The sequence below is a fragment of the Pinus tabuliformis genome, chromosome 5_2, assembly GCF_031772625.1.
Source record: "Pinus tabuliformis cultivar Carrire ecotype Pingquan chromosome 5_2, CPIR1, whole genome shotgun sequence".
Classification (NCBI taxonomy): domain Eukaryota; kingdom Viridiplantae; phylum Streptophyta; class Pinopsida; order Pinales; family Pinaceae; genus Pinus; species Pinus tabuliformis.
In genome coordinates, this window is record NC_142306.1 from 327184095 (window position 1) to 327210160 (window position 26066).

The following is a 26066-nucleotide window of genomic DNA, read 5'->3' on the forward strand; positions in this document are numbered from 1 at the left end:
TTGTGCAACAGTTTGTATGAACATTATGGGCAATGGTTAGCAATTCAATTAGTTTAAATTTATAAAACTGTATGGCTATATAATGAGACAGAGGTGGCAGCAACAAGGTACAATGCAACTAGCAGTAGCAAGGTACGATGCGGCTGGTATGGACTAAAGAGTACGAAGGGTTAAAAAAATAAGTGACGGCTAACAACACCAAGAACGGGATTCAAGGCATGGTGAAAACGATATTAATTTCTGAGGCAATGTCTAGAAATCCAAAGTTAATAACTTTTGCAGTGCAAGTTTTCTTTTTACAGCAGTGATTTTTTTCTTCCGTACAGCATCTTTTTTTTTTTTATATTGGATGTTTGTAGTTCTGTGATAGTATTTTTTTTCTAACGACAAAGGAACTCTATGTCCAATACAATAGGCTTGTAGATATTTTGGCAGCGGATTAACTCTTCAATAAAATTCTGAATTTTTAGTGGAAAAACCTGTTGTGGTCAAAGACCCAAATCAGGGAAACGCTAAAGATTTTAAGTGTGTGGCCAAAAGCCTCTGAGAAATTGTGCCCAATGGCTGGATCAGACTGGCTCTGATACCAAATGTGATAGCCAAGCCTGGATTAAGTTAAATAATCCAGAGGCCTCGGAATATAAAGTAATCCATTGAGGATAAAATATAATATGTTGAATAAGTATATGAAGGAATCATATGATTTGATAACAAAAGACAGCCCCGTATAAATACTAGGTGGGGTGCCCTTTCGTGAATGGTCATGTCCCAACAACACACATGTCCTTTCATAATTATTAGTTATTAAGAATAAATATTATTATTATTTATTGTTATATTTATGTTCATAACAATGTATCTCACAATAGATGACCCACCTTCATCAGCAAGCTAGATGAACAAATTCACGAACTAAAGAGTGGACGAGAAGCATCTGAGTCTGGCTATCTATGGATCATGATAGGGCTGCTCACTGGAAAATTGCATCATAGGTAAAAAAAAATCTCCTAGGGTTACCCAAACATGTGGGTGGATAACAGGGATGTTTGAAGCTTTTAAGATGTGTTGACCACTACGTGTCAACGACCCATAGCAGTACACTCCCTTTTTTAGCAAAAGGGTAGCGCTTGATCATCGTGTTTGTGCCATTCGACTATCATCATCAGCCTGATCATGTTATTTTGTAAACTCAGTCTGCATGTGTAAATTGTAGATAATCTTGGCAGATCTGTGTCTTGTATGTAATTGTCTAGGTGAACCTAATCTCCTAGTGATGATCTACGTTCCGGAAGGTTTTTTGTCTCAGCGACCCATGGTCGGCAGAGTTTTCCTTTATAGCCTAACCCCAAAGCCGGAATGGATTTTGTCATTAGAATCTTAGGGGAGCCCTAGTGTGCTAAGACGAGTCCATGTAAAAGTGATTTGGGAATAATCCTAACTATTTGGTTAGATTATTTTATTACAAATTGCTTGATCTACTAGATTATATTTGTGTTGTAGAACTGGGTAGTCTATGAGGGTCTATGTCAAACGGGTGTTCCCCCTTGAGATGTAAAAATGTAAAAATCGTGATGTAAAGTGTCTTGAGGGTTAGAAAATGTTTTATCCCCTCATAAGTCCTAGGTCCTAGGTAATTTTAATTTTTCCAAAGGCTAAATTCGACGGTCCTCTAAAAAATTAAATTTTAAAGGGTCCAGTGACTAAGGTTGAATGGTTATTTTGCTAAATTTTATGCCCTTGGTCCCTAGGGTCAAATCAAAGTCAAAATTTTGAGGAAATTAATTCAAAATTAAACTTTTGAATTAATTAAATTGCATTTAAATGATAATTTCGAATTTCTTCATTATTTTAATTTCGACGGATGAGATTAAAAGATTTTTTGATCCTCATCAACGGTCGAGATCATTTTGACAAGGATCACTCGAACTAGCCGTTGGGAAATTTTTCTTTAAATAGGAGGTCAGTGGTCATTTGAGATCATTCGATCTGTGAGTCTTGTGCTAAAGAAAGCTCTCTTGTCATCATTTTTCATGTGCAATAAAGAAAGACTTTGGGGTTGAAATCTTGTTGGTGTTACTCTTCTGGAAATGTTGTAAGATGTTTTATTTTCTTGCATAGATTTACTTTCAGCAATTGATGTTAGTTTATTGAAGATTGATTTGAACACAGGTATCTTGTTTGATCACTAGGGTTTGAATGATGGCTTAAATTTCTGAATATAATGGCAGGTATCTCCATTAGATCTGAATTTCTCTATCGTTTTCTCCCTCTATGTTAATGGTTGAATTAATTTGTGCAGGAAAATCTTGATTTTGAAATCATCGGGCGTTTGGGGAAGTTCTCGGCTAAACTAGCCAACCCCCGAAAAATCATTTTCTGAAGAGCCCAGTTGGTTTTGATCCTGGGCTTATCATTAGAATTTTTCTGGTGAATGCATGAAGGGTTTTCTGAAGCACCTCATACTAAATTTAAAATTTTAAAAATATATTTGTGGCACACTGACAAATCTGGCTATTTAGAGCTTTCAAACTGTGAATATTGTAATTATTTAGCTGGTTTTTGGGTTTTTAGTATGATCCTTGCATATATTGTTTTTGGGTGTTTGTTTTGTCATTGCAGGTTGCAGATCTGAAGAGGAGATCCTAGTTTGAAGCCAGATCTAGGCCCTTGAGGGTAAGATCTAGCCTCAGAATCATCTCTTGCAGGGGCATTTGTTTCAGATCTGCAAAATTTTGTGGGGTTTTCAGTCTGAAGCAGCTAATCTCTAAATTAAGTTTTCTAAAAAGGTTCAAGGTTTTCAGGTCATCTATCTGTTGTTGCCTGGGGCTTCATTGATAAATCCAAAGTACAAGTGTGAAATTCGTTTTCTAGAATTTGGGATATTTTTCTGAGGGTTTCAAAATTGTTTTTATCATTCCAGCAGACTTCGGATTTTTTCTTCGCTGTTATGGCCACCCTCAATCGCTGCTCCAACTGCAAAAAAAATGCATCAGGAAAGCCAGCTCCCTCTTCTCCAACCGCTGCCCACATCCCTCTCTGCCTGTGTCTTGTTCTATCCTCTCACGCAGTCATTGTTGCTCCTCAAAGCTAGCGTGCTGCCACCCCTGCGTCCATTCTTCAGCTCCCACCGTATCCAGCTCCTCCACGCCATCCCATTGATCAGCTACACTTACGCTCCTCGTCCGCCGCTACCATCCGAACCTGCACAGTCATTTTTCACTCACTGCCTTTCAGTTCAGCTCCACGCTACCTGACCCCTCCACGCATTTCTTTTCCTCACGCGTCCCTCACGCCTTTCTCTCCCCCGCAGCCTCTTCACGCTGTCGTCAACCCTACTTCCAACCTGCAAATGAAATCAAAACGCATTGCCATCTATCCTCCTCGTTGCTCCATTCCTTTGCTCCCGTGGCTCCAGTCCCTTCACGTTGCTGCCATTTCCCTTCCATCTGTCGAACCCTTTCACCTGCAAAACTCTCGGCCTGCTCTTTGCCATAACACACCCGTAGCATCATTTCATTACTCGTTGCCTCCTTCTCTGCGCTTCTTCAGTCGCCTACGCCTTGCCATCGCCCATCCACCAAATCATCACCGCAGCCCTCACTCCCCTCACTCGAGCTCCTGATCTAACCCGTGGCTCCTCCATACGCCGGTGTTCCTTGGTCGCCGTCGTAGAAGACCTGCACACAACCAGAGCAGTGAAAACAATCCGCTCATTTTTATTTCCTTTGTGTGTCTAGTTTAGGTTTTGACATTTCGATTTTTTTTTATTGAGTTAGGTTTCATAGTTTAGCTTAGGGTTAATATATTTAGATTTTAAAATTAATTTTTTGTCTTAGTTTAGTTTTGTTTTGATTTTGAAATAAATCAAAAATCTATTTAAAGAACAAAACCAAAAAAAAAACAAAAAAAATGAAATATTTTGTCTTGGCCTAAGGATTTGTCACATTTACAATTTTGGTGTATCTTTTTTCACTAAGGCTAAAAATTTTAAATGTGGGATTAATGTTTGTCATTTTTATATAGTTAAATGCGCTTAAATTTTATCTGAAGATCAGCTATCTAAAAGTGGTGAATCATTTTATGAACTCATTAGCGTTTGAATTTCATGGTTGAGTAATGAATTTTGATCCTTTGAAATCTCATTGGTAAAGAATTGTGCAGCTAATGAATATCTTGCATCTATCTTTCATTATTGCTTGATTGTATTAATGTTCATTGTATGTTATTCATTTCAGTAAGTATTTTCAAGCAATTGTTAAAAGGTTTGTTCATATTTATATTTCCTAAGCAAAAGCAGCAAACTAATTACTCAATTTTCACTTCATCTAGCGAAGGCACTGGTCTTGAACATTTAAGATCTAATCAAATAAAGTCTTCGATTTGCCTCGCTGTGTCTCCCAACCCAGCTAGTTCCTAGTTGGTCTTCCTTTATCCCATAGGGTCTACCCCCCTTAGCTTAGGGAGACAGCTTAAACGGAGAGATCAGGGATCAGGGTGACAGCCTTGACACTTTGCGCGACAACAAGATGGATTGACAAGCTTTTCTACTAGCTTCTAAGTATTAAAATCAAATCTATGATAAAAAACATCTTTTGTAATGGTGTGTACTGTTAACATTTTGTTAATTTTCTTGAAACTCTGCAACTAATTAGATGAATTTACTGAAAAATCAAGGCAACTGAAAATTGAAACCAAGTTTAACTTTCACCAAGATACAGAGTTTCTTAACATTCAACATGCAGCACAAAATAGTTGAAATAAAAACGCATGCATTCACAAATTTGACACCAGTGTTTTACCCAGGAAACCCAAATGGGAAAACTTGCTTTCTTTGTTGTGGTCTTCTTATTGATTGTTCTTTGAGCAAATAAATCTTTTACAATTCAATGCACTGCTACTGCAGCCAGCAAATAACCTCTGAGAAAGCTCTTGGCTTTCTTCTCACTAATCTCAACTCCACCAATTGTTCTCAGCCTGTCACTGCTCTCGGCCTTGAGAAATTGCTCTTGGCCCTGCCTTTTGATCTCGGCCTACTCACACAATTGTTTCCTGCTGAAAACTAGTCTCGACTTGCTCCTCGAATTCCTGATCTTCGCTCAACCAATGCACTATACCATCAACAAAGAATCATCAATCTTTGTGCCTTCATCCTTCTCTTGCCTTAATAGATTTTCGATGCATGCAAGGAGGCCAAGTTCGAATGGTTGTTCACACAAGTACAACGAGTTCCCTTTCCCAGATAACTGGAGCAAGTCTCAATTACACTTGGACTAGCTCTCAGTTAACTGGGTCAAGTTGATCCTTGATTTCCTCTAGTTGCAAACCGAGTTAACTGAGGGTTTGAATCGTCCTCTCTTCACTTGTCTCTAAAGTCTTAACTCATCTTAACTGGACTTGTCTCTGCCACCTCATCTTGTAGTCTAACTGAAGAAGACTCCAACGAACTAAAGCTCCAACACTATGCATGCAATCTATTGATGACCATTCCAGTGAACTGGAAATCAACTCATCACAACTGAAGCCTAACTTATGAATTTGCATTCGTGCTAGAGAAAGACAATTTGAAGTCTTTAATGGCTAAGGCAAAAGCCAGAAGACCTTACTTCGCTACATTTTCAACACATTTATTGCCTTTCTTTACACTGAATTTAAATTTATAATTAGTATCACACATCCCCAGGTTTTGTAAATTTTAAATTCATACATTAACATCCTTTTCCATGTCCATAGTTTTTTACGTATTTTTTAATTATTTTTGTGCCATAGATTTCTGAAATGTGTTTGTACTATGTAGTGTTATGTTGTGGCATGTTGAGTATGCTTGGATTCATCAAAACATGATTACATGAATGTATGGCCTGATGTTTTGAAGAAACCATAGACAACAAAATCCTTAACCAATGCCAGATAATAATGACTTAGATGTATTGTATAAAAGAAAACTGATTTACATGCACTTTTCCAAAACAAAATCTAGGAGGGCTTTTTCTTTTTCATATATGCAGATTTCATGGTCACAGATTGTATGACAGTAACGCTATGTCTAGATATGCAAGTAGAAAGTGAGAATTTTGGCCCTAATCGACTAGAATGCATACCTCTGTGTACCTTCAAGACCAAGCTCTTTTATCTTTTCAGAAAGCGGCATGACAGGTTCAGTCACAATATAAATAGTTGGCCTGACATTAGAACCTTCAACAACTTCAACCTCTGCACTGTGGAGAAATGATAACACATTGGGATGCCGAACCTGTTAAATAAAAGAATCTTCTTGGTAAGCATGTGTATAATTGCCAGAAAGGAATGCAAAATCAACTTTGAATTTATACAAAGATTGTGTTTGAGATTCTATCAATCAGGTAAAGAATCATGATGTAATCAGAAGGAAACTAAACTATATTTGCATGTATGCTAAAATGCTATTTATGCCTTCCAAGAAGATGTTACAAAGTTATACAATAGCAGTTCATTAGATTTCAATATTGTATCCATCATTAAAGGGAAGACCTCTAAGAAGTATAAAACCATCATTACTGTTTGGGCATATAGCAAAATTCACAAAGAATTTCAACGAAAGTAGGATGGTGCTTCCAAAAGGAATCTGAATAGAGCTAAAGAAGTCATTCTTGCTTACAACATGGGCATGGGAGGAAAATGGAATAAAGAAGCAAAGTTTATGGCCCTTATCATGGCCTGAAGGTTTCGCTTGACAAAGGGATCACTATGTTGCTAATATAAGATTCCACGTTGGTTACAAAGCTATGTATAACGAAAAAGAAAAACTACGAGAATTTGCAATCTCCTAAGAGGGACCAAAGAACTTATTAGATTGCTTGGCATACTAAAGGTAGGTTATATCCCTAGAGCAATGAGAATAGTGGTGGATAATATTCACAATTTGACAGCAGAGCATCCTACTGACAACTGATAAATATAGCAGACTCAGTTGGTGTCAGGTGATAGCAATATTGTCAGAGCGAAAGGCAACAATAATGATAGATGTGGGAAAAAACAGGCCTGCTCTTAAAACAAGTGATTCATAACTTGGACTTGTTTTAAGTGGGCAGTTCCATTTTTCTGGGAGATCATTTGATGATGGTCAGAGAAGGTGTTCAGATTAAAGTGTTTGAAGCCTTAATGGCAAAAGACATAATTGAAAAGTAGATTACTGGCCCAATCCCATAAATCAATTACCATATCTGATTGACATGAATCAAAAAGCATTATTAAACCGCTAAAGCCATTACTGAAGGAACCACAACTTGGATATGTACCGCACACTTTATGCAATAATGGGAATCTACTTCATATAAAGGAAGCCTCACTCAAACAATTACACAAACTGAGTCTATACTATATGCTGCCGCAAAATCTAGCAAGCCTTGCGGAGGGGTACCCTACAAGGCAATTACAAGATCAACTGACAACAATAAGGTAGTAGCCCACTATCACCACAGCTACTACCCCTTGCTCTTTATGGACTTTCACGAGTGGGAGGAGTTCCGGTATATAGCTCACCTAGCAGCTATTCTAGGTTTATAGATATAAGGTGACACAAAAGGCTTCAAATGGATGACCCCACTTAGGACCAAGGCTCAAACAATGCATAAGAGACAATTCACATCACTTGAAGAGGCCAAACTAGGGCACGCTAGACCTAGGGTTTGAGTAATAGCATGGAAAATGGAATGTCTTGAGGTTAAGGTGCAAAAAAAAGGTTCCCAACTATGAATACCAACAAGGCAAAGGCACATGAAACTTTCAACAAGCCCTCAAGTTGAAGCCCAACCATTTCATTGCTCATCGAGTTTGGGACATGCAAGGGTTCCTTTTATGATGTAATGGAGCAACATGTGCTCAAAACCCAGGTGATGGCCATAAAGAGTGAGGTAGAGTTCATGCTAGGCTTTTGCCCACATGCTAATTTGTATGTCCCGACCATCTTTTGCATTTTGATATTCTTTCTTTTGATTTTGTTTTGTGGTCATGATATGCTCTTTCTTTTTCTTTCAGCTGCATCAACCTCCCAAGGTAAAGTTTCGAGCCCCACCGAGGAATGAAGATGTATGGGTGCCAAATCCCAAAGAAACAATGATCAGTTGAACCTGAAGAATGGATGTGAGATAAGGGCTTATCATGTATGATGGAAAGTGTAAGTCTGGAATGGAGATAGATGGAACTACGTTATCAAAATCAAGGTTTCCCGAGTAGTGCCCCTCCTATACCCATTGGGCCATTAGGGGAGGTCCCACTGGACTGGGAACGAAGATTAACACCCATTTAAGGTGAGAGAACAAGATGACGGTCAAAACCCATCTTTCTTCCAGGTCACCCCATAATCCATATCAAATTCCTAAATACAAACAAGCATAAGCACCCGATTGCAAAATGAATAAAGTACCTTTTGATCGGAAGCCCACCTTTGTCCATGTGCTCATGTCGGATAGGTGAGAAGCAGATGGATGATGCAAGTGGCAGAAATATAATGGCATGTCATCAGCTAGTGGTGGTTGTCAGCTAGAACAACCATTGTCTTCTAGAAATGATAAGAAAAGAATCAACAGCTTACCTAAGCAATGAAGCTCACAAACACCTTTAAGGGGATAGAAGAGAGATGGCCAGGTTAAATGAGACCATGGACATTCTTTTGCACTCTGCAAGTTATAGTTGAAATAGACCACTGAGGCAGATGCTCCAAAAAATTACAATCTAAAGAATCTCATCCAAAATGAGCAATTGTCGAAGATGTTTAAGAAATAGAAAGAAACCACTGAAGTATTATAGAAGTTGCAAAATATCTCAGGTAGTAGAGTTTATGGCAGTTTTACAGCACCTCAACTGAAAACAGAACAATAATAAATAGGGAATATGAAGGACTTGATGTAAATGTAAATGGTCAGATGGAAATCTAACCTTCATTGGAGGGACTACACTATGAATCTGCTAATGTCATCCTTCATACTTAATCAGTAATATATCTTCTCCAACAAACTTTGGGTTATTGCAACCTATGATTATGTGACTCCCTTGTCAAATCCTTGTGCATAACCTTCCAGTATGCACAACTGCTTTCCCTTGAACAAATATCCATCCTAGCAAAAGTAAACCAATTGGGCACCTCTATTCTGCATCACTAGGTTCTTGCACATTTTCAAGACCTGTCAAAAGTCTCCGTCATGATTGTTATCACAAAATCTAGAACTTAGTGCAAATCCATCACAAGGTGCTTAAACTAGGTAGAACATTAGAAGCGTTGCCACTGTAACCTAAGCTATGTTGCTATATAACCTAAGCAAGAAATGTGCCCGCCCCCTCTCGTACCAGTTGTGTATTTGTATCAAAACACTGAAATGCAATTGAAGTGTGTCATCGTGCTTAAATCCATAGAAAACATGTCTCGTGTGGGAAACGCGTCCATGACTCCATACAGCACGTTTCCAAAAAAAACTTGTCCGAATTTGCCTTACTTTGATTGTTGTCACTCACAATTTTGGTTTTAGTGCCTAAATAGAGATTAATTATAAATTAATGAGACTTCTAGAAGCCTCTAAGACCGGAATTTTTTCTTTAAAAGAGGATTTCACTCTCAGTTTGCAGCAAACCTGTGCAATTAATGGTGATGTTAAATTCTTAAAATAAGACTTAAATTTTTGACATTACCATTAATTGTTTCAAGATGCTTGAGAGTCATTCCTACCTCATCCAACTTCAAATTGAGAAAGTAGAATTCAAGATCCCATTCAAAATTCAGCAGACTTAACAGTTTTCAAAATCGGTAGGATTGCAGCATTTTCATAGATTCTATCACATATGAGGGTATGGGATTGGCATTCAGTCAAGAACACCAAGCCCATTATGTACCTTGATGTTGGTGATGTAATGTCCTCTTCTAATTAATTGCCCAAGGGAGGACAAAGTAGCCTATCCAACGCCATAGGCTATAGTCAATTATAAAGGGGGAAACCCATTATTCAATGTTTTTGGAGCAACATTGAGTAAATTGGGTAATTGGAGGAAAACTTGTGAAAGAAGCCAGAATTGGGGTTGAGTGGAGAAAAACTTATCACCCGCTCAAATTAAAATTAGGAGAAGGGACCCAAAGAGAGTCTATAAATAAGAGAGGAGAATCAATTTTCTCATCATGGTTGTTGGGATATTTCTGTTTTGTGAGTTGAGGCTCCTGAGGGTTTTAAGACCCCTTTTATTTCTGATTGGTTTGGTTGGAGAAAAATTCCACCCTAGCCAATCCCATCTCTCTCTATTCAGTTTTGGCATAATCTTCTAAGTCATCATTCATCTGGGTTTTGGCAAGCACATGCAGATTTCTATGGATTATTTAGCCTGAGGAGACACTCTGTGGTGTCCCTCATCTATTCTAAGGCTTCTATGGCTAAAATATTGGGCAGCAAGGCAGTCTGACACTTATGTGGAGCAACGAATTAGCACCAGACTTCCATCTCAGCCAGTAACCCATTTGGGACATTCTCTGTGTCAGTGTACCCTTCTGAGGCTAACTTTGTGACTCTGGATCCTTCCTAAGGGTCTCCTCTGCAGCAACCAATTATGTTCGAGGCACAAGGAACCTTGAATTAAGGCAGCGGAATACTGGAAGCAATCTTGCCTAAGACAGAGAATCTCCTCCTCGGCAAACTAAGGCTGGAAGCTTCAATTCGGATTGCAGCGAAGGTTGATCAAGCAGTGAAGCTCTCATCTTGACAACAGGCAGCCATTCGGTGGTGGCATCAAGTTGTTAAAGCATTCAAAAAGTAGAAAATATCCATCCCACTGTATACAGCTCACTTGAGCAAGGATCCCCTATAACAGCGAGGGTTAACTAAGGAACAAATTTGGCAACAAAGAGCTTCTGGGTCCATATATGAGGCAGCGAGGGCCTCTGATGACGTTTTTTTGTAGCAGCAAGTCCAATTGAAGCCGATCTGGCAGCAAGAGATTACTATGTCGTTGCAAGTGACATCTGAAGGATTTTAGTGGCAGCGAACTCTCAACGCAGCAACACTTGAGGCAACGAAGCGAGGCAACGAAGTGAGGGCAGGTCAGACAAGGTGGAAGGGCAACAAGCATACAGTTCTGGGACAGTAGAGTCGTTAGGATTCTGTGATAATAATATGCAACAAGAAAGCGGAATTGCGCAGGACTTGTAAGTTGGTTGTTGTGCTGCTAATTAATATTGTAATCCCTAAGAGGAGTGCTACTGTTCTTAATTATTGTGTTGTTGCGCATTCAATGTCATTTATGTTGAGTTGAAAAAGGATACTATGATATTGGTTGCAATATTCCCTTATGCTCCTAATAACCCAAAGGGCAAAAAATTCCCTAGGGATATTACAGGTGATATTGATTGTTGGAATCATTTGTCGTGGCCTTAGAAAAAATATACCCTTCCTTCAAAATAGAATCATTGAATAGGCATGTTAGGGTTTTTCTACCATATTTTACAGCTTCGATTTGGTACTTTCATCAACATTGAGTGGTGTTGGTTGACGTCCCTAGAGGATTGAAGTAGAGGCAAAGAGTAATATCAATGACGAGGAATCGACTCCAAGGTCTCCTAAGTAACTCTTCCATCCTCCCCAGCTCTTCATGTGCAGTTGCTAGGGACCCTGTCCCCTCCTGAAAGTCCTCCCACTAATCAAAGATCTCCTTCCAGTATTTTTCCTTTATCGCTCTTTATGATACCTCAAGTCAGCCAACCATGGACCTTGATAGATCCAACATCTCACTTGAATACCTCCTAAAGGACTAGAACTAAGTTGCAAGAAGCTTACCCTCAATTTTTTAAATTGAAACACCTGGAAATGATTCCAACCCTTTCCTCATGTGCAAATACTTCATAGCCATTTTCTAAATTGAAGGGTGTTTTTCCCTGCTAAGCCTTGATTGGAAATGTGTGGGACCCATGCATCCTCAACAAATTTAAAAAACTATAGGAATTTCCTTTTGTGTGGAAAGCCTTTGACTATTAATGCAAAACAGAAATATCACCTCTTTATCTATAGGTTTCCTGAATCTAACATTGTGAATTTGAGATCTTAGGGCAACTCAAGATGAAAAGATATCAAACAACCCAAATAAGTTTCAGCTCTCCAGAGCAACTTATCCCACATAAACTGTTAGATTTCCTTAAAACCCTGTAATGAAGGAAATCTCTAAAGATGCAACCAGAAATATGACTAAACTGTTGTTCTAAAACTTAAATCACAAATACAACCAAGTTTTCTAACCATAGAATACACAACAGAAGTAAATAAAACTGAAGACAAACACATGCAACACATAAAACACGGATATACCTAGGAAACCCCAACTTCGGAGAAAACTTGCAAATTATGTGTGTTTCTCTATTAGCTTCAACAAAATAATCTTCAGAAATTATTACAGCAAGGGAACACTTCACCTTTACAGCGAAAACCCTTCGAACAGCTTCCAAGCAAAATGGAATCCCTCTACAAGTAATTTGGCTTGTATGACCTGCGCACTTCAGCTATTGTATGGTCGCGCAGTACGGCAGAGTTAGTGTTATTTGGCCTTCTCTCTCTCTCCCTCTTGGTCATTGATCTTGCTACTGACTGTTGAAACTCTAATCTCCTCTTTATTGATCAAACACACACACACTATGCCAGATCGAACTAGCCACTTCAGCGCCCTCTTTCCCCTTATAAGTCAACCTTGGGCCCTGTTACCCACCATTTTGCGGGCGATATGCATAGGAGAAAAAATTTCTCCAAGACGGTCCTCACTCGGCAGCCAGCAACCCCTTGCAGCCACCAACTAGCTCGTTGTGCCATTTCTCTGCCACTAAAGGCAACCATGTGGTCTTTAAACCATCTGTCATGATCGTATTTTTGAAGGTGGGCCTCCCGAACCTAAAGGTATTCTTGTCACTTGGTAATTGAGTATTGTAGTTTTCTTATCATGGATACTTTTGAGCATGGATTAATGGGGGGATTCGGCAGAAAGAGTGGGCTAGGTCTGTGCTCTTGTCCCCTAGACCTTATTTTGATGTTAACCTTGGACTTTAGTCCCGTGGGATCTCTTTTATTGACCTTTGGGCTTTAGGAATGGTACTACATGGGAAACCCTAATTTTGGTTGCGTGGTCTAGCTCCTTCATCCACATATATCACTCCCCTCCCACTCATTATAACCCAATTCATCATTTCTCCCACCTGGGCCCACATTCCTCCACTGCGTCCACATAGGGTTAGCCTTTCCACTCACTTTGCCCACACCTTGGGTCTGGCCTAGAATGATGCCCTGGAGGTTGATGCAGGTGAAAATAAAAGTAAAAGCATAATTGACCACATTCAACAGGAAAATGTACCACAAAATGCAAAAGATGGTCGGGACAAACACATTTAGCACGTGGGCAAGAGCCAATACATGAGCTCTACCCCATCATCAAGGCCATCACCTTGCTTCATATAGGCCCTAGATGAGCCTCCTTTATCATTCAGGAACCCATGACTGTCCCAACCCCTGGCGGGCAATGAACTGCCCTACCCTAAAAGGGGTATCCACTGCTATATCTTACACATCATGCTCTCATCCCTTGAGCCCCGAGTAGTTAATCAAAGAAAAATCATAAAAGGCAAAAGGCATATAAAGAAGGGTGGAAAAATCAAGGACAAGACACCTCATGTGCCACGATTGCACCCTCCTATACATTATATACCCAAGTGTGGGCTTCCCTATTACTAGCTACCCTTGTACCCCAACATGTGGCCTAGTGTTGCCCCTTTCATTCCCTCCTCCATTCATATCTCTATCACATGCCACCACCCTTTGAACGATGTACCTTCGACATATTATCCCCTTTAAAGGTAGAAACCACCTAATAGGGTACTTGGTTAACCCCATTTGGAGCTTGGAGACATTATCACATGCCAAAACCCACCATGGAAGGGCATGCCATTATGAAATGCCCACCTGTTGTCCATGGTGTGTAAGCTCTTTAACTCGATTTTCTTTGATGACTTGTTGGACTGAAAGGCTTGGGGACGCATTGGATCTTATGCAGGATTGCAGATGATCTCCATTTTGGGTTTGGTATCCCTATACGAGGTCATAACCCTCCAGAGTGCTACATTGGCACATGTAGGGTGTGTATAGAGAGCCATGGGCCTCCACAATAGTAGACAACGCTCCATGGATCCCCAGAGATGTTCAGAGATTGCTCGAGATTCACCTATTGGACGAGGAAGATGCACCTATTTCACCACACCCAGTCGACCACACGGTTGTACCATGCACTTGGCAAATGACCCAGGGCTTGTATGCCGATGTGGCATCACTTACACCATCATCTGAGCCCTTGCAGATGGTCTACTGGGATCTTCAATCTACTTGGAGACTCGTGAGGTTACTTGTGGGCCCTCACACCCATTGGAAGCACCATAGGTTTATTATTTGGAGAACAAGGGTCCAACCACTTGTCAACTACTTTGGGGAGTCCTCTTCATAATTGTGGCACTTATGGACTTCACCAGGCTTCTTAGAAAGCCCAACGACACATATAATTGATCATTCAACTTCTTGAGAGGCTTATTCTTTTGTTTATGAGCTAGTTTGGTGGGCTTGTCACCAAAAGTTAGTTGTTTTGCACATTATTTTATTTTGAGGACTAATGTATGCCCAAGTAGCTAAATCAAACTCATTATAAGTGTATAAATAGAAGTGATGAGGATTCATTTTAGGATCATCACTTGGATTTGGAACTTGTATCTCTTCAGAGATTTTCACTATACTTATTGGAGGACAAATTTTTGGAGCATGGAATGAATTTTGATGTTTGGATCATTTTCATATGTCTTGGAGCTTCTTGATGCCAAGTTTTTGGATGGTTGGATATATTCTAATACATGTAAGTACATTTTAAAGCTATTCTTTCTTTCTAATTTTGTCACATAAATTGTTGCTGCGATTTCACTACACTAGGGCTTATTTGTTACATCTCTTATGTGAAGTTGTGGAAATTTTGTTTCTGGATAGTTAATGCTTCATGTGTGGGCCATGTATAATGAATGAATGTTCCTCGGGATGTTTCATTACTGAAATTCATTTTGATAAGCCATCTATCTTGCAAAACGAAGTATAAAGTCTTTGAAGTTACTTTTGTTGTTGCGCTAGTGCCAAACAAAGTTGTTTTTTAGGCCTCGACCTAGAAAATTCAAAGGTCCATAGTCATAATTCTACGTGACTCCAATCTCCCCAAAGGATTAGGCACTGGTCCACCAAAAGGATTATTATTGTTTACATTAATTTTATTATTTTTATATAGATTATATTCATAACAAATAATTTGCTAAGTGGTTGTCTTGTGGGTCTCTCTACTAACCTTGGCATTTAGTCAAGTAGAACCCTTGTTGCTCTACTCCAATTAGCACTTCCTCTTAGAGAGGAAGGCATTCTGTACTAAATCCAACATGACTCTAAAGTAAACAAATCTTCCCCTTGGCAAGGCCTTGGTCAGAATGCTTGTTGTCTGCTATTTGTTGTTATATGTTGGAGTCTAATTGTACCTCTCTGAACAATGTCCTTGATGTGATGATAGCATATCTCAATGTGTTTTGAGCTATCATGAAACAATGGATTCTCAGAGAGCTTGATGCAACTTTGATTGTCACAGCGGATTACGATGGGTTTTAGCTCTTGTCCAAACAAGCCCACGAGCAGCTTTTTCAACCATATAGCTTTGCATGCTAACAGGCCAGTAGCCATGTACTCGGCCTTTATTGAGCTCAATGCAACTGATCTCTACTTCTAGTTGAACCAAGAAACAGTTGTTAATCCAACACTAAATGTGCAACTGGTTATTGCGTTTCCTGTCTGTGGAACTTCCTACCCAATTTGCTTCAGTGAAGCCCCCAAGCCTCACCCCATCAACCTATCTATACCACAAACCATACTCTATTGCCCCCCTGAGATAACTCGATATGTGCTTGGCAACAACCCTATGCACCCTAGCAGGTTCGACCATGAATTGGCTGAAAGAGTTTACTGTAAAACATATGCCTAGTCGTGTGTTCACCATATACATTAGTGACCCAATCAAAAATTGGTAGAGCATGGGGTCTACTTGCTATGACCTGGATGTGTCCACCTTCCTCCAGTTTATGACTAGAGGTGTGGTCATGGGCCTACAATCCTAATGTGGAATTTCCTCAAAATCTTTAGGGTGTACTTGCCTTGCCCCAAAAAGTTCTCCCCATCTCCCTGCCAAACCTCCAAACCAAGGAAATAGAGCATCAGCCCCATATCCTTCATCTCAAGCTCACTTGCAAGATCTCTCTTACACTCTTAAATGAGCTTATCTATGCCTATCAAAACCAAATCGTCCACATATAACACTAGAATGAGCAGTCTTGTTGCTCAGATTGTACAAGCACCTCGACAACGGCTCAAGGCGAGGTTGTCATTCTGATACTGCCCACTCAATTCTAGTTGTCTCCCAACAATGGGCTATGGGGGTAGACCCTATGGAAAGGAGAGGATGAAAGACAAGTTGGGAACCAACTTATCCGAGAGACACAATTGAGTGGCCCAGCTACTTGGTTAAATTTAGCAAGACTTGAGGATTTAATTAGATTTAGAAATGTAACCAGTGCCTTATGGAGTCAAAATTCTTGCTTGTTACAAATCCAGACCAAGTAACTAAATGGACAATTGTTGCTTAAACTAATCAACTAACGTATATGAGATGCAAATCCTAAAATCTAAGTGTGATGCAAGATCTTGGTTACTTTTAAATTATATGCCTAGTATAAGTGGAACCTCTCTCTTAATTGTTTTGAGATCAGTCCCTAGAGTTGGTTGTGGGATGGAAGCCAATGGAAAGCAAGCAAAGGCTTGATTAATAATACCTCCCCCTATGTTCCAACCACCCAGTGCCTCCAGCGCTGCAGAGAGTCGAGACTATGGTTCTGATGACTGCAAGGTCACTGTGTTAACCACTAAAAAGAGTAAAATCCCTCAAGCTAGATGAGAAAGGGTTGTCCTAGGAGTCTATCAACCAAGCTTATGCTTGGAGGTAATTTATTAATGCAAATCAAGCCTAGAATGTTTATGCAATGATTATGAGTGAAATTCTTAGTTTAAGATTTGCTAAAGTACTTTAAGTTATGATGATTTTTTAAAGACAAGAGTACTTGTAAATCAAAATGCAATCTTACAACTAAGAAAGTGCCAATTAACTTAGTGCCAATGTCAAATCCACAAGATACCAATCACTTAAGATGTTATTATGATAATTATCGACAATCTTATGCCAAGATTATGATTTTAGACAATGCCAAGCTGCTCAATTAGAATAGAACTTAAGATGCCAATAATAGAATTACCAAAGCTTCTTAAGGTGCATGAGATTCTTAATAACTTTTCAACAATGCTTCAATCAAAATGCCAATTAAATCTTAATGCTAAAGTGAATTAGACCATCAACAAGATTTTTGATCTTAGATGTTTGAGTGATTTAAGTGCCAAGTTAACAAATTCTCAAATTTAACACAAGACAAACAATTATTAAAACTTAACAATATAAATCACTATGAACCAATTTAATTATGAAAGAGCCACTCATGAAGAAGTATAGGACAGTATTAAGTATATCACTTCAAACCAAGAAATTGTCAAGAAATATGAAACATGAAATGACCAATGAGCTGCCTAATGACTTGCCAATGTAAATTTATGAATTTTAGTCCACTTATAATGCAATATTTAGTGTATATCAGATCTGAAAACTCTTATTACAGCAATGAAAAAATTATGCAATTAGTGAGCTATTGATGCAATAGCATGCGCCCAAAATTTCCAAATGCTGAAGTAAGTTTGCCAAACTGAAAAAAATAGATTCTTAAGCCCCTTTAAGATGCAATATTCAGTGTATATCAGATCTGAAAACTCTTATTACAGCAGTGAGAAAATTATGCAACTAGTGAATTATCGATGCAATAGCCTGTGCCCAAAATTGCCAAATGCTAGAGTAAGTTGCCAAACTGAAGAAAAATAGATTCTTAAGCCCTTTAAGATGCAATACTCAGAAAATATCAGATCTGATTATTCAATTATGCAGTGATTCTCCAGCAAGCAAATGAATAGATCTAAGCCCCAAATAGCCAAAACGCAAGTAAAATTTTATCAAGAAACTTTTCGTGCGTCTAGGCTATTTAGATGAGATTTTAAAGCACTTATATCACTGTTTCAGAGAATTTATTACAGCTGATGCAGAACAGATATAAAATGAGGGTTTAGAGAGCAAACCCTAGACCCAAGGCCTTGTAGCACCCTTGCCAAATTTGCCAAAAATTTCTCCAAGGATTATGCCACCTGAAAACACAAATTTTGAGGCAATTTTTTCTGCAAAACACACCATGTATTCAGTCCAGAAAATTCAGAGATGGACAAAGAGCAAACTAGGGCCAAGGAGGAAAAACACCAAGCCCAATAGGGCTAGCGTTGGGCTACGAGAGGGCCTAGGAAGCCACGGCAGAGGCAAAGGAGGAAGGAAAAGGCCAAGAAGGCCTGACGCTTACAAATAAGCCCCAAGCTAGTATGAAGCTTACAAATTTGCAAATATGAAGCTTACAAAACATGGATACACATGCCACAAGGGGAATGTAGGCCAAGTTAGTAACAATAAGAAACAAGGAAATAATTCCCTCACGGGAAAGCGGACCAAGATTAACAGTTCGGGGTGGCCAGATCTCATTTGACTGCGATGCAAGTTAATAAAACTAATCTCCTGCCTTATCCAGCGATACAACTGGCATTGACCGGACCTTGAATAAGAGCAAAGGTGGCTTCATAATGTAAACGAACGAGGTATGGACTGGCTATCACAGTCGAGCAATGCCTCTACCATGAAACAGCATTCGATTTGGCATTTCCAGGAATTCATGGCTCATTCCTTCTGTATCTCACGAATGCTTATCCAAGCAATCAGCATGGATTCTGCAATAGATTTGGAAACTCTTCAATGTAATGCTTCAGGGCAGAGCAGAAGAGACATTTGCAGCTATATATGGCTCATCGCAGGTCACCTTCAATCACCTGCTCCATTGCAAAATCGTATACAGAGAGGGTTATCAGCTCTTGGGGTCTGGAGTGAAGCAAGGCATTGTTGCATCATGACAGAGTCAGGGAATACAGCTCGCGAGAAGGAGACCGTCCAAATACATCAGATTCTGAACAAAATGCTGAAGGCGTTCGAAGCCTTGTTGACAGTGCTTGCAAAGGAAAGGAAAGGGATTTTTTCCATCTGCTAATGGATACCAAATTTGTGTCATTGCAGAGTAAATTGGATATATTTCAGGCATAGGTTCGCTCTCAGTTGAAAATACTGGAAATCAAGGTGACAGAAAGAAAAGGAGGATCCAGCAGTGGTGCTCAATCTGTCAGAAAGGAAGCTGGGAACAGCGTGATGCCTCAGCAGGAAAGAGTCAGTGTGGATCAAGGAGCAGAATTAGCAGATGGACATCAACGCACTTAGTCGTGAAATGTGTCACCAAAAGACTGGACCTCCGGTGACAGATAATATTCATCAGCTGAAGTTTTTTGATGTTATGTAGATATAGGTTTTTATTAGGAAGTTTTTGTAAGGATTACAGTAGGAATCTTTTTGGAATTGTAGGCAAAAGTAGCCTAGGCTAGCTACAGTATGGCTCTCTGAATGTAGTTTAATCCTTGAACATGAAGACTTGTGTATGGGTACTAGCCCTGAAACCAGATCTTTTTATTAATGAAAATCTACCGGTTCCTTTGAAAAAAAAACAAATAGCTAACATGTAAATTTCACTAATTATATCAGCCATTCACCATATACGTTCTTACATACTCAATTCCTGAATTTGAAGAAGAGATCATACAGATTTGATTAGATTATTTATCTAGGAACCAGAATAATTAGCTGCTTAATAAGATATAACAATCTAATTCCTTACCGATATTTCACAACTATGTTTCATATTTTACAAATCAACAAAGTTGTGCCTCAGAAACAGGCTAGTTTTATACCACTTACAGTTCGAAGACGCTTAACACCATTGCGAGCAGCCATCAGATGGCCATCCTGAGCATTACTTCCCGACAGAGAAAATATCGATACCGAACTGCCATCATCCTGGTATGATAAATCCAAAAAGTACAGTAAAACCACAATTTGTCAAAAAGCACAAAACTGCAAAATCATTCAAGAAATATGCAAATGGTTTTCTATAGTGATTCTTATGTTCAGTATAGCAGATCCATGAGACACATTTGGCGTAAAGCAGTTACTACAAACAAAAACGTAAGTTATAGCCAAGTACAATGCCGTATTCCATCTAGGTACCAATTTGCTATTGATTTAGACAGCCCTCTTTATTCATGTTGAATCACTTACAACAAACTGAACATAAATGACAAAATAAGGGGTAATAAACCTCCAAGAACACTAAAATGGAAAAACAAAAACAAAAAACAAAAAATGTGTACTGAGGTAAACAAGGAACAATAAATATCAAACATGTTATAAATTTTAATTCTCCAGAACAGTTCTGAAATTTGTGAAACAGTTAATACTAAAGATCTTGATAAAAATAAAATGTGTACTAAGGAAAACTGGGAACAATGGTTGCAAATGTGTTATGGACCTGATTTCTCTAGAAACAGGACATTTTGATATTTGTTAAGTATTAAACATCTTGGTGAAAAGTTTCACAAGAGGGTACAATAATTCTCTAAAAAACAATTCTTCACAAGGAATGTCACCATATACAGATTACCAATGAATTTAGAGGTAGTTAATAGTTGTGTCATATGCAATGAAAGAAATGCATTATGTTAAAGCTAAAAATGAAGCATAAAGCACGAAAGACCAACTTACCACAAATGTCAGAGGTTTAGCAGGAAAGTCAAGCCAAATACAAGTGAGGGTTTTCATAAAAAGTACTAAAATGACCATTAGTTGTGACATGTATGTGAAAACCTTTAACCATATTTACTAAGTTTACTTGGGCCTAACCTAGTTCTGCTAAAGCCTAGCCAATGTTCAGTACAATTTTAAGATACCAAAATTCCTTCCATGCTTTATAATGAATTTCAAATTCCTGGACCCTGATGTTGAATGGTTATATCAAGAATAGAAAAGGGATGGTCTTAATCAACAGCAACAATACCCACAACTATATTCACTTTTGAGTCATAGAAGAAATCCATTGTTATGTCCATGCAGCACACACTTTTCAAATCATGAGAGCCAATGGAGGTGTGACAAATTATGGCTTGTCTAGGAAATATGAGGAAAAAGGGTCAAGGTGATGTAGTGTCTAGGAAATATAAGGGGGAAGGGTTGAAGCAATGCTTTGTCTAGGAAATATGAGGATGTTCCTCTGACATATCCTCTTTAACAAGGTGGTTCCACTCATCCAATGCTCAAGGAGGACCCCCCACCCATGCTGACGCCCACCGACCACAAGCTATACTTATCAGCATGACACTTGAGGTATAAAAGGCATGTGTGTTTGTGGAATTGCATTCCTCTCCTACTGCAAGTCATTAAAGCTACAAGTATCTACAATCAAGTGTGAAAATTTCTAAACTAAAATTCTACTACTGCAGCAACTGATTTATTTCACCTACTTATTATTCACAATAAGTTATTTACGAAATCCCTTCAGTAAATATTAAAATAAATTCTATTACAGTTATCACACAATTACCCAGAGAAAAATACATGCACAAGAACCAATCACATCAGCACAGTTATTTTTGGACAACTGTCCCCAGAAAAACCCAATTCGGGAAAACCGATGCAGTAAATGAGGGCTTTATGAATCTTCAGCAGCAATTGCTTTTACAAGGAATGATTTTACAGAGAAACTGAAATAGAACACCTAAGACTTTCCCTTTGAGACCTTCTGACACTTTGGAGACCTTGATCCCACTTCTGCGTCACTCTGCGTGGCCGAACATGGCTCTGAGTTGCTCTATGTCCCTCTGCGTCAGCCTGCGTAGGCTCTGCGTCTCTCCTCTGGACTGCATCTCTCTCTGCATTGTTTCCCACTGTCCCTGCGTCACCTCCTCCTCTGTCACTGCCTGTTGTTGATGCCCTCCTCTTCCTCCACCCTACAACTCTCCCTCTGAAATCGATATCCCCTTCTTGAGAATCGATTTTCCTCGAGATATTGAGAATCTGCCGGTGTGTCTCCAAATGATCCTCAAGCCCTCTCTTATACTTTTCTTGTTGACGAATCGACGGCCGAGATTAAGTCCCTAATCAATGGCTAAGATTAAAACAAACTTGATCCTCGTCTCTTAGAAGCTTCTCACCCTTATCTTTATTAATACCCATTAATATTTTTATTTTCCTAAGTTTATATTTAGGAACCCATTAAAAATATTAATTATTTTAATAACTCCTAATCCGGGTGGAATTTCTCAAAACGATTTTTGGGTCTTGGAGATCTCATGCGCCTTAGCCTCTCCTCCAAATTTCAAGGCTAGAGCACATCCAATGCTACCAAAAATCAACACTCCATCTTAGCAAAGAATGTGCTCTAGCAATGTTTCACTATAGAAACATCACACTGATCTTCCGCATCGGTACCTGTGTTGATGCTTGGCCTGCTGCCTCACATCCCCTGCACTACAACTTCCTGTACTGCTGCCCATGACACTGCCACTACCACTGTCGCACCTGTAATGCAGCTCCCTCTCAACATGTTGCATCATGTTTCCCATAACACTGCGACTACTAATTGCTGCACTGCAACTCCTGACACTTCTCCACATTGTCGTTTGCAGCATATTTGACCTTGTAGATCCATCTCGAACCTACCACTAATCTGTTCTGAGGCCTAGGTACCACTTCCCAGACATTATTGACCATTATAGAGTTGTATTCCTCCACCATAGCATCCACCCATACTTGATGTTGAACAACCTCCTGAAAACTAGAAGGTTCCCCAACCTGAGCTACTAAGGCCTGGTATATGTATGGTTATCTTTGCTCCCTTTTACTATTCCTGGGTGCAGTAATGAAGTCCTCTGCATCCTATAGAATCCGTCGAAGTTCCCAGCTCGTTCTTCCACTGGTAGTAGGCACATCTATCAGCTCTTCTTCTTCCTGAGATTCCTCTTGTTTCGAAGCTTTGTCTTCAAGAGAATTTATGGTATTAGTTTCCACTGGTTGAAGTGATTTGACCAACAGCTCGTCTTTTGACTGCTCCTCGGAAGGCATTTCCGGGATTTCCTAAAAGCTCTATCCTCCATGAACTTTACATCCCGCCGAACTACTACCTTCCTACTCCCTGGAAGATAGACTCTATATGCCTTGACATTCTCACTATATCCCACAAGATATCATTTCTCAGCAGTTTGATCTAATTTCTTTCTCTTCTCTTCGGGTATAAGGCAATACGCTAAACTCTCAAATATCCTGAAATGACTGACTTCAGGTGTCTTCCCGGTGAAGACCTTCTTCGAAGAGATTTTGCCCAATGCCCTGTGAGGAGTCCTGTTCTGGACATAAATTGTCTTGTTGCATGCTTCTGCCCACAGGAATTTAGGCATATCCTAATCATACAACATTGCCCTAGCTGCTTCCACAATAGTCCTGTTTTTCCTTTCTACTACTCCATTCTACTCCAGATTGTAAGGAGTTGGCCACTCTCTTTTGATGCCTTCCTTAGCACAAAAATTGGTGAAGTCCTTGTCAACATATGTTGACACCTAATCATCAGGATTGGGTGAATATCTGAAAATGATGTAAATAAATAATAGAGAATATGAATAGTCACCGGGAGATGAAATGAACAATCTCTCCCTCATGTATATAATAAACACCAACCTAAATGAAATCAATGAATTGATTTTGAGGAGTTACTGCCTTGTCTGACATGGTATCAAAGCCAGCTCCATTTTTGGCATTGCAGTCTGCCATTGTAACTCCCTTCTATTATTTCTTCAAAAATTTGTCAGTTTGTCTTGCATTTTTTCTTCCAATTTTTGTAACCTCCCACGCTCCTCTGACATAGTCCATACGCTGCTCTCTCCACGCTACTGGCCTCCATATCTGCGTGAAAGATTATGGAGCATTGAACGGGTGGTATTGTTGGAACTGTGCTCGTGTGCAGTGAGGGGTGCGTATAACCGTCGAAGGACTGTTAATGGCAGTGTGCAACTGTTTTGAGACTAAGGTATCCGACCCATGGTTGAAGATTGAAACTTCATTAACTGGTATGCAGAATATGCGTTGAGTTCTATGCTAGTACGTTTTAAAATTCATCAAAGGCTTTTAAATACGTCAAATTCTGCTACACCTCGGCCTCGACCTCCATACACTTCTCAACTCCACAGTCATACCTCCCACCGCTACACAGTGTGTATAACTCCCATAGTCATACTTCCCACTGCTACATAGCGTGTATAACTCCTACATGAAGGACAACCCAGTGCTTGAAGAAGGCCATCAGAGCCCTTCTTATACCGCACTCCCATTGTATCTACTCCACAGTGAACGTGGTGGCAGCGGAAACATGGTGGCGCTCCTCCGATACGACCCTCCTCCATACATCGGCTAGATATATCACGCTATTGGTTGGTTAATGCTATTGGTTGGTTAACGTTGTGGTATCTTGAAAGCTGATGCTCTTGATATATCACATTGTTGGTTAACGTTGTGGTATCTTGAACGCTATCTTGCATAAGAGCAATTTCAAAGAAGTTAAGGTTACGTTGAAGACTTCCAAGTGACTTTTGTAGACTGACTAATTTGGTGCATTACTATAACAGTTGATTCATTTGTGGAATTGCTTATACAAGTCTCAGTAGTTTTCTGTAGATTCCTTTGACAGCATAGACAATAATTGCGAAGATGCCATGAAGATGAAAATAATTTGTTCACATATATCTTTGATATTTTTTGTGAATTTGGATTGAGATAGCTTTGAAGATAAATTATTCTGCATACCTCTATCTCCATATATCATATATCAAAATCAATTTTTTAGCAGCAGAATTTTTCTCCACAAAAGCACATTTTTTTCTAGCAAAAGTATTTTTACAGCACTCAGATTTTACAATGCATTCAATCATATCCATTGTGGGAATAGTTCTCACTGGCAAGGAGAACTATCATGAGTGGTCCAGGATGATAAAACACACCCTCATTTTCAATGAGTTGAGGAAAGGAGTGTGTGTTGGATACGAAGACAAAGAGCCAGAACAGCCTACCTCAGACAAAGAGTACGCCATTTGGGAAAATAAGAACATCAAAGCCTATGCACTAATTGCAGCATCTGTAAGTGAAGAGGTGAGTCACCATATTTCGCCATTTTCAACAGCTTTCGAAGCCTTACAAATGCTGAAAGAACTCTATGACTCACATTCTGCACTTGAAATTGTTCAACTCATGATTAAACTCTTCACTCTTGAATTGCAAAATAATGATCCTCTTGCTCTTGCATCCGAAGTAAAATCTATAATGCATGATATCAAAGCCACTAAGGTTAAATTGGATATTCCTCTTATCGCTTTTCTCAAGGCACTTTATTCTACTTACTCCAATTATCTTGAGTCATTGCAAGCAAATGGAAATCTTAAAGATATTACCTTTGACTCTCTTGTGAAAACAGCCCCTGAATCTTCTGAAGAGGTTGTGTGCCTTGCTCATACAGAAAAGAATCATGCTCAAGATTCTTCCAGAGGAAGAGGTGGTCGAAGAAGAAGAGAAAGATATTTCAGAGGAAGGGGGGGCAGACACTCCCAAAGAGAAAAGGCAGATTTGCAATGCATACGCTGCAAAAGAAATGGATCACATGATGCCTCTACATGCAAGTTACCATGGGACAAAATTGAGCAACAAAGAAACCAACAGAAAGGTAAAACTAATGACACAGAAAAAGGTAAAGCACCTGAATCCACTCATTATGTTGTGGCACAATGTAATATCGGAGTAAATGAAGACTTATTTAATGCTTCACTTGCTTCATGGAAAAATGATTGGTTGTTTGATTCAGGAGCAACTTGCCACATGAATCATAGAAAAGATTTTTTTGAAGAATTCACTGA

The 26066-nt window shown here is 39.3% G+C and overlaps 1 protein-coding gene across 1 annotated transcript in view; it reads right to left on the reverse strand.

Annotated features, from left to right (window-relative positions):
* The window catches only part of CTEXP (kinase family with ARM repeat domain-containing protein), a 341359-nt gene that overhangs the window by 290017 nt on the left and 25276 nt on the right, over positions 1-26066 (reverse strand). The window contains exons 2-3 of the mRNA XM_089436322.1: positions 20038-20136; positions 6099-6250 (exon numbers count right to left, since the gene is read on the reverse strand). Coding sequence (XP_089292448.1) covers positions 6099-6250; positions 20038-20136 — 251 coding nt within the window. The remainder of the gene's footprint in view (positions 1-6098; positions 6251-20037; positions 20137-26066) is intronic.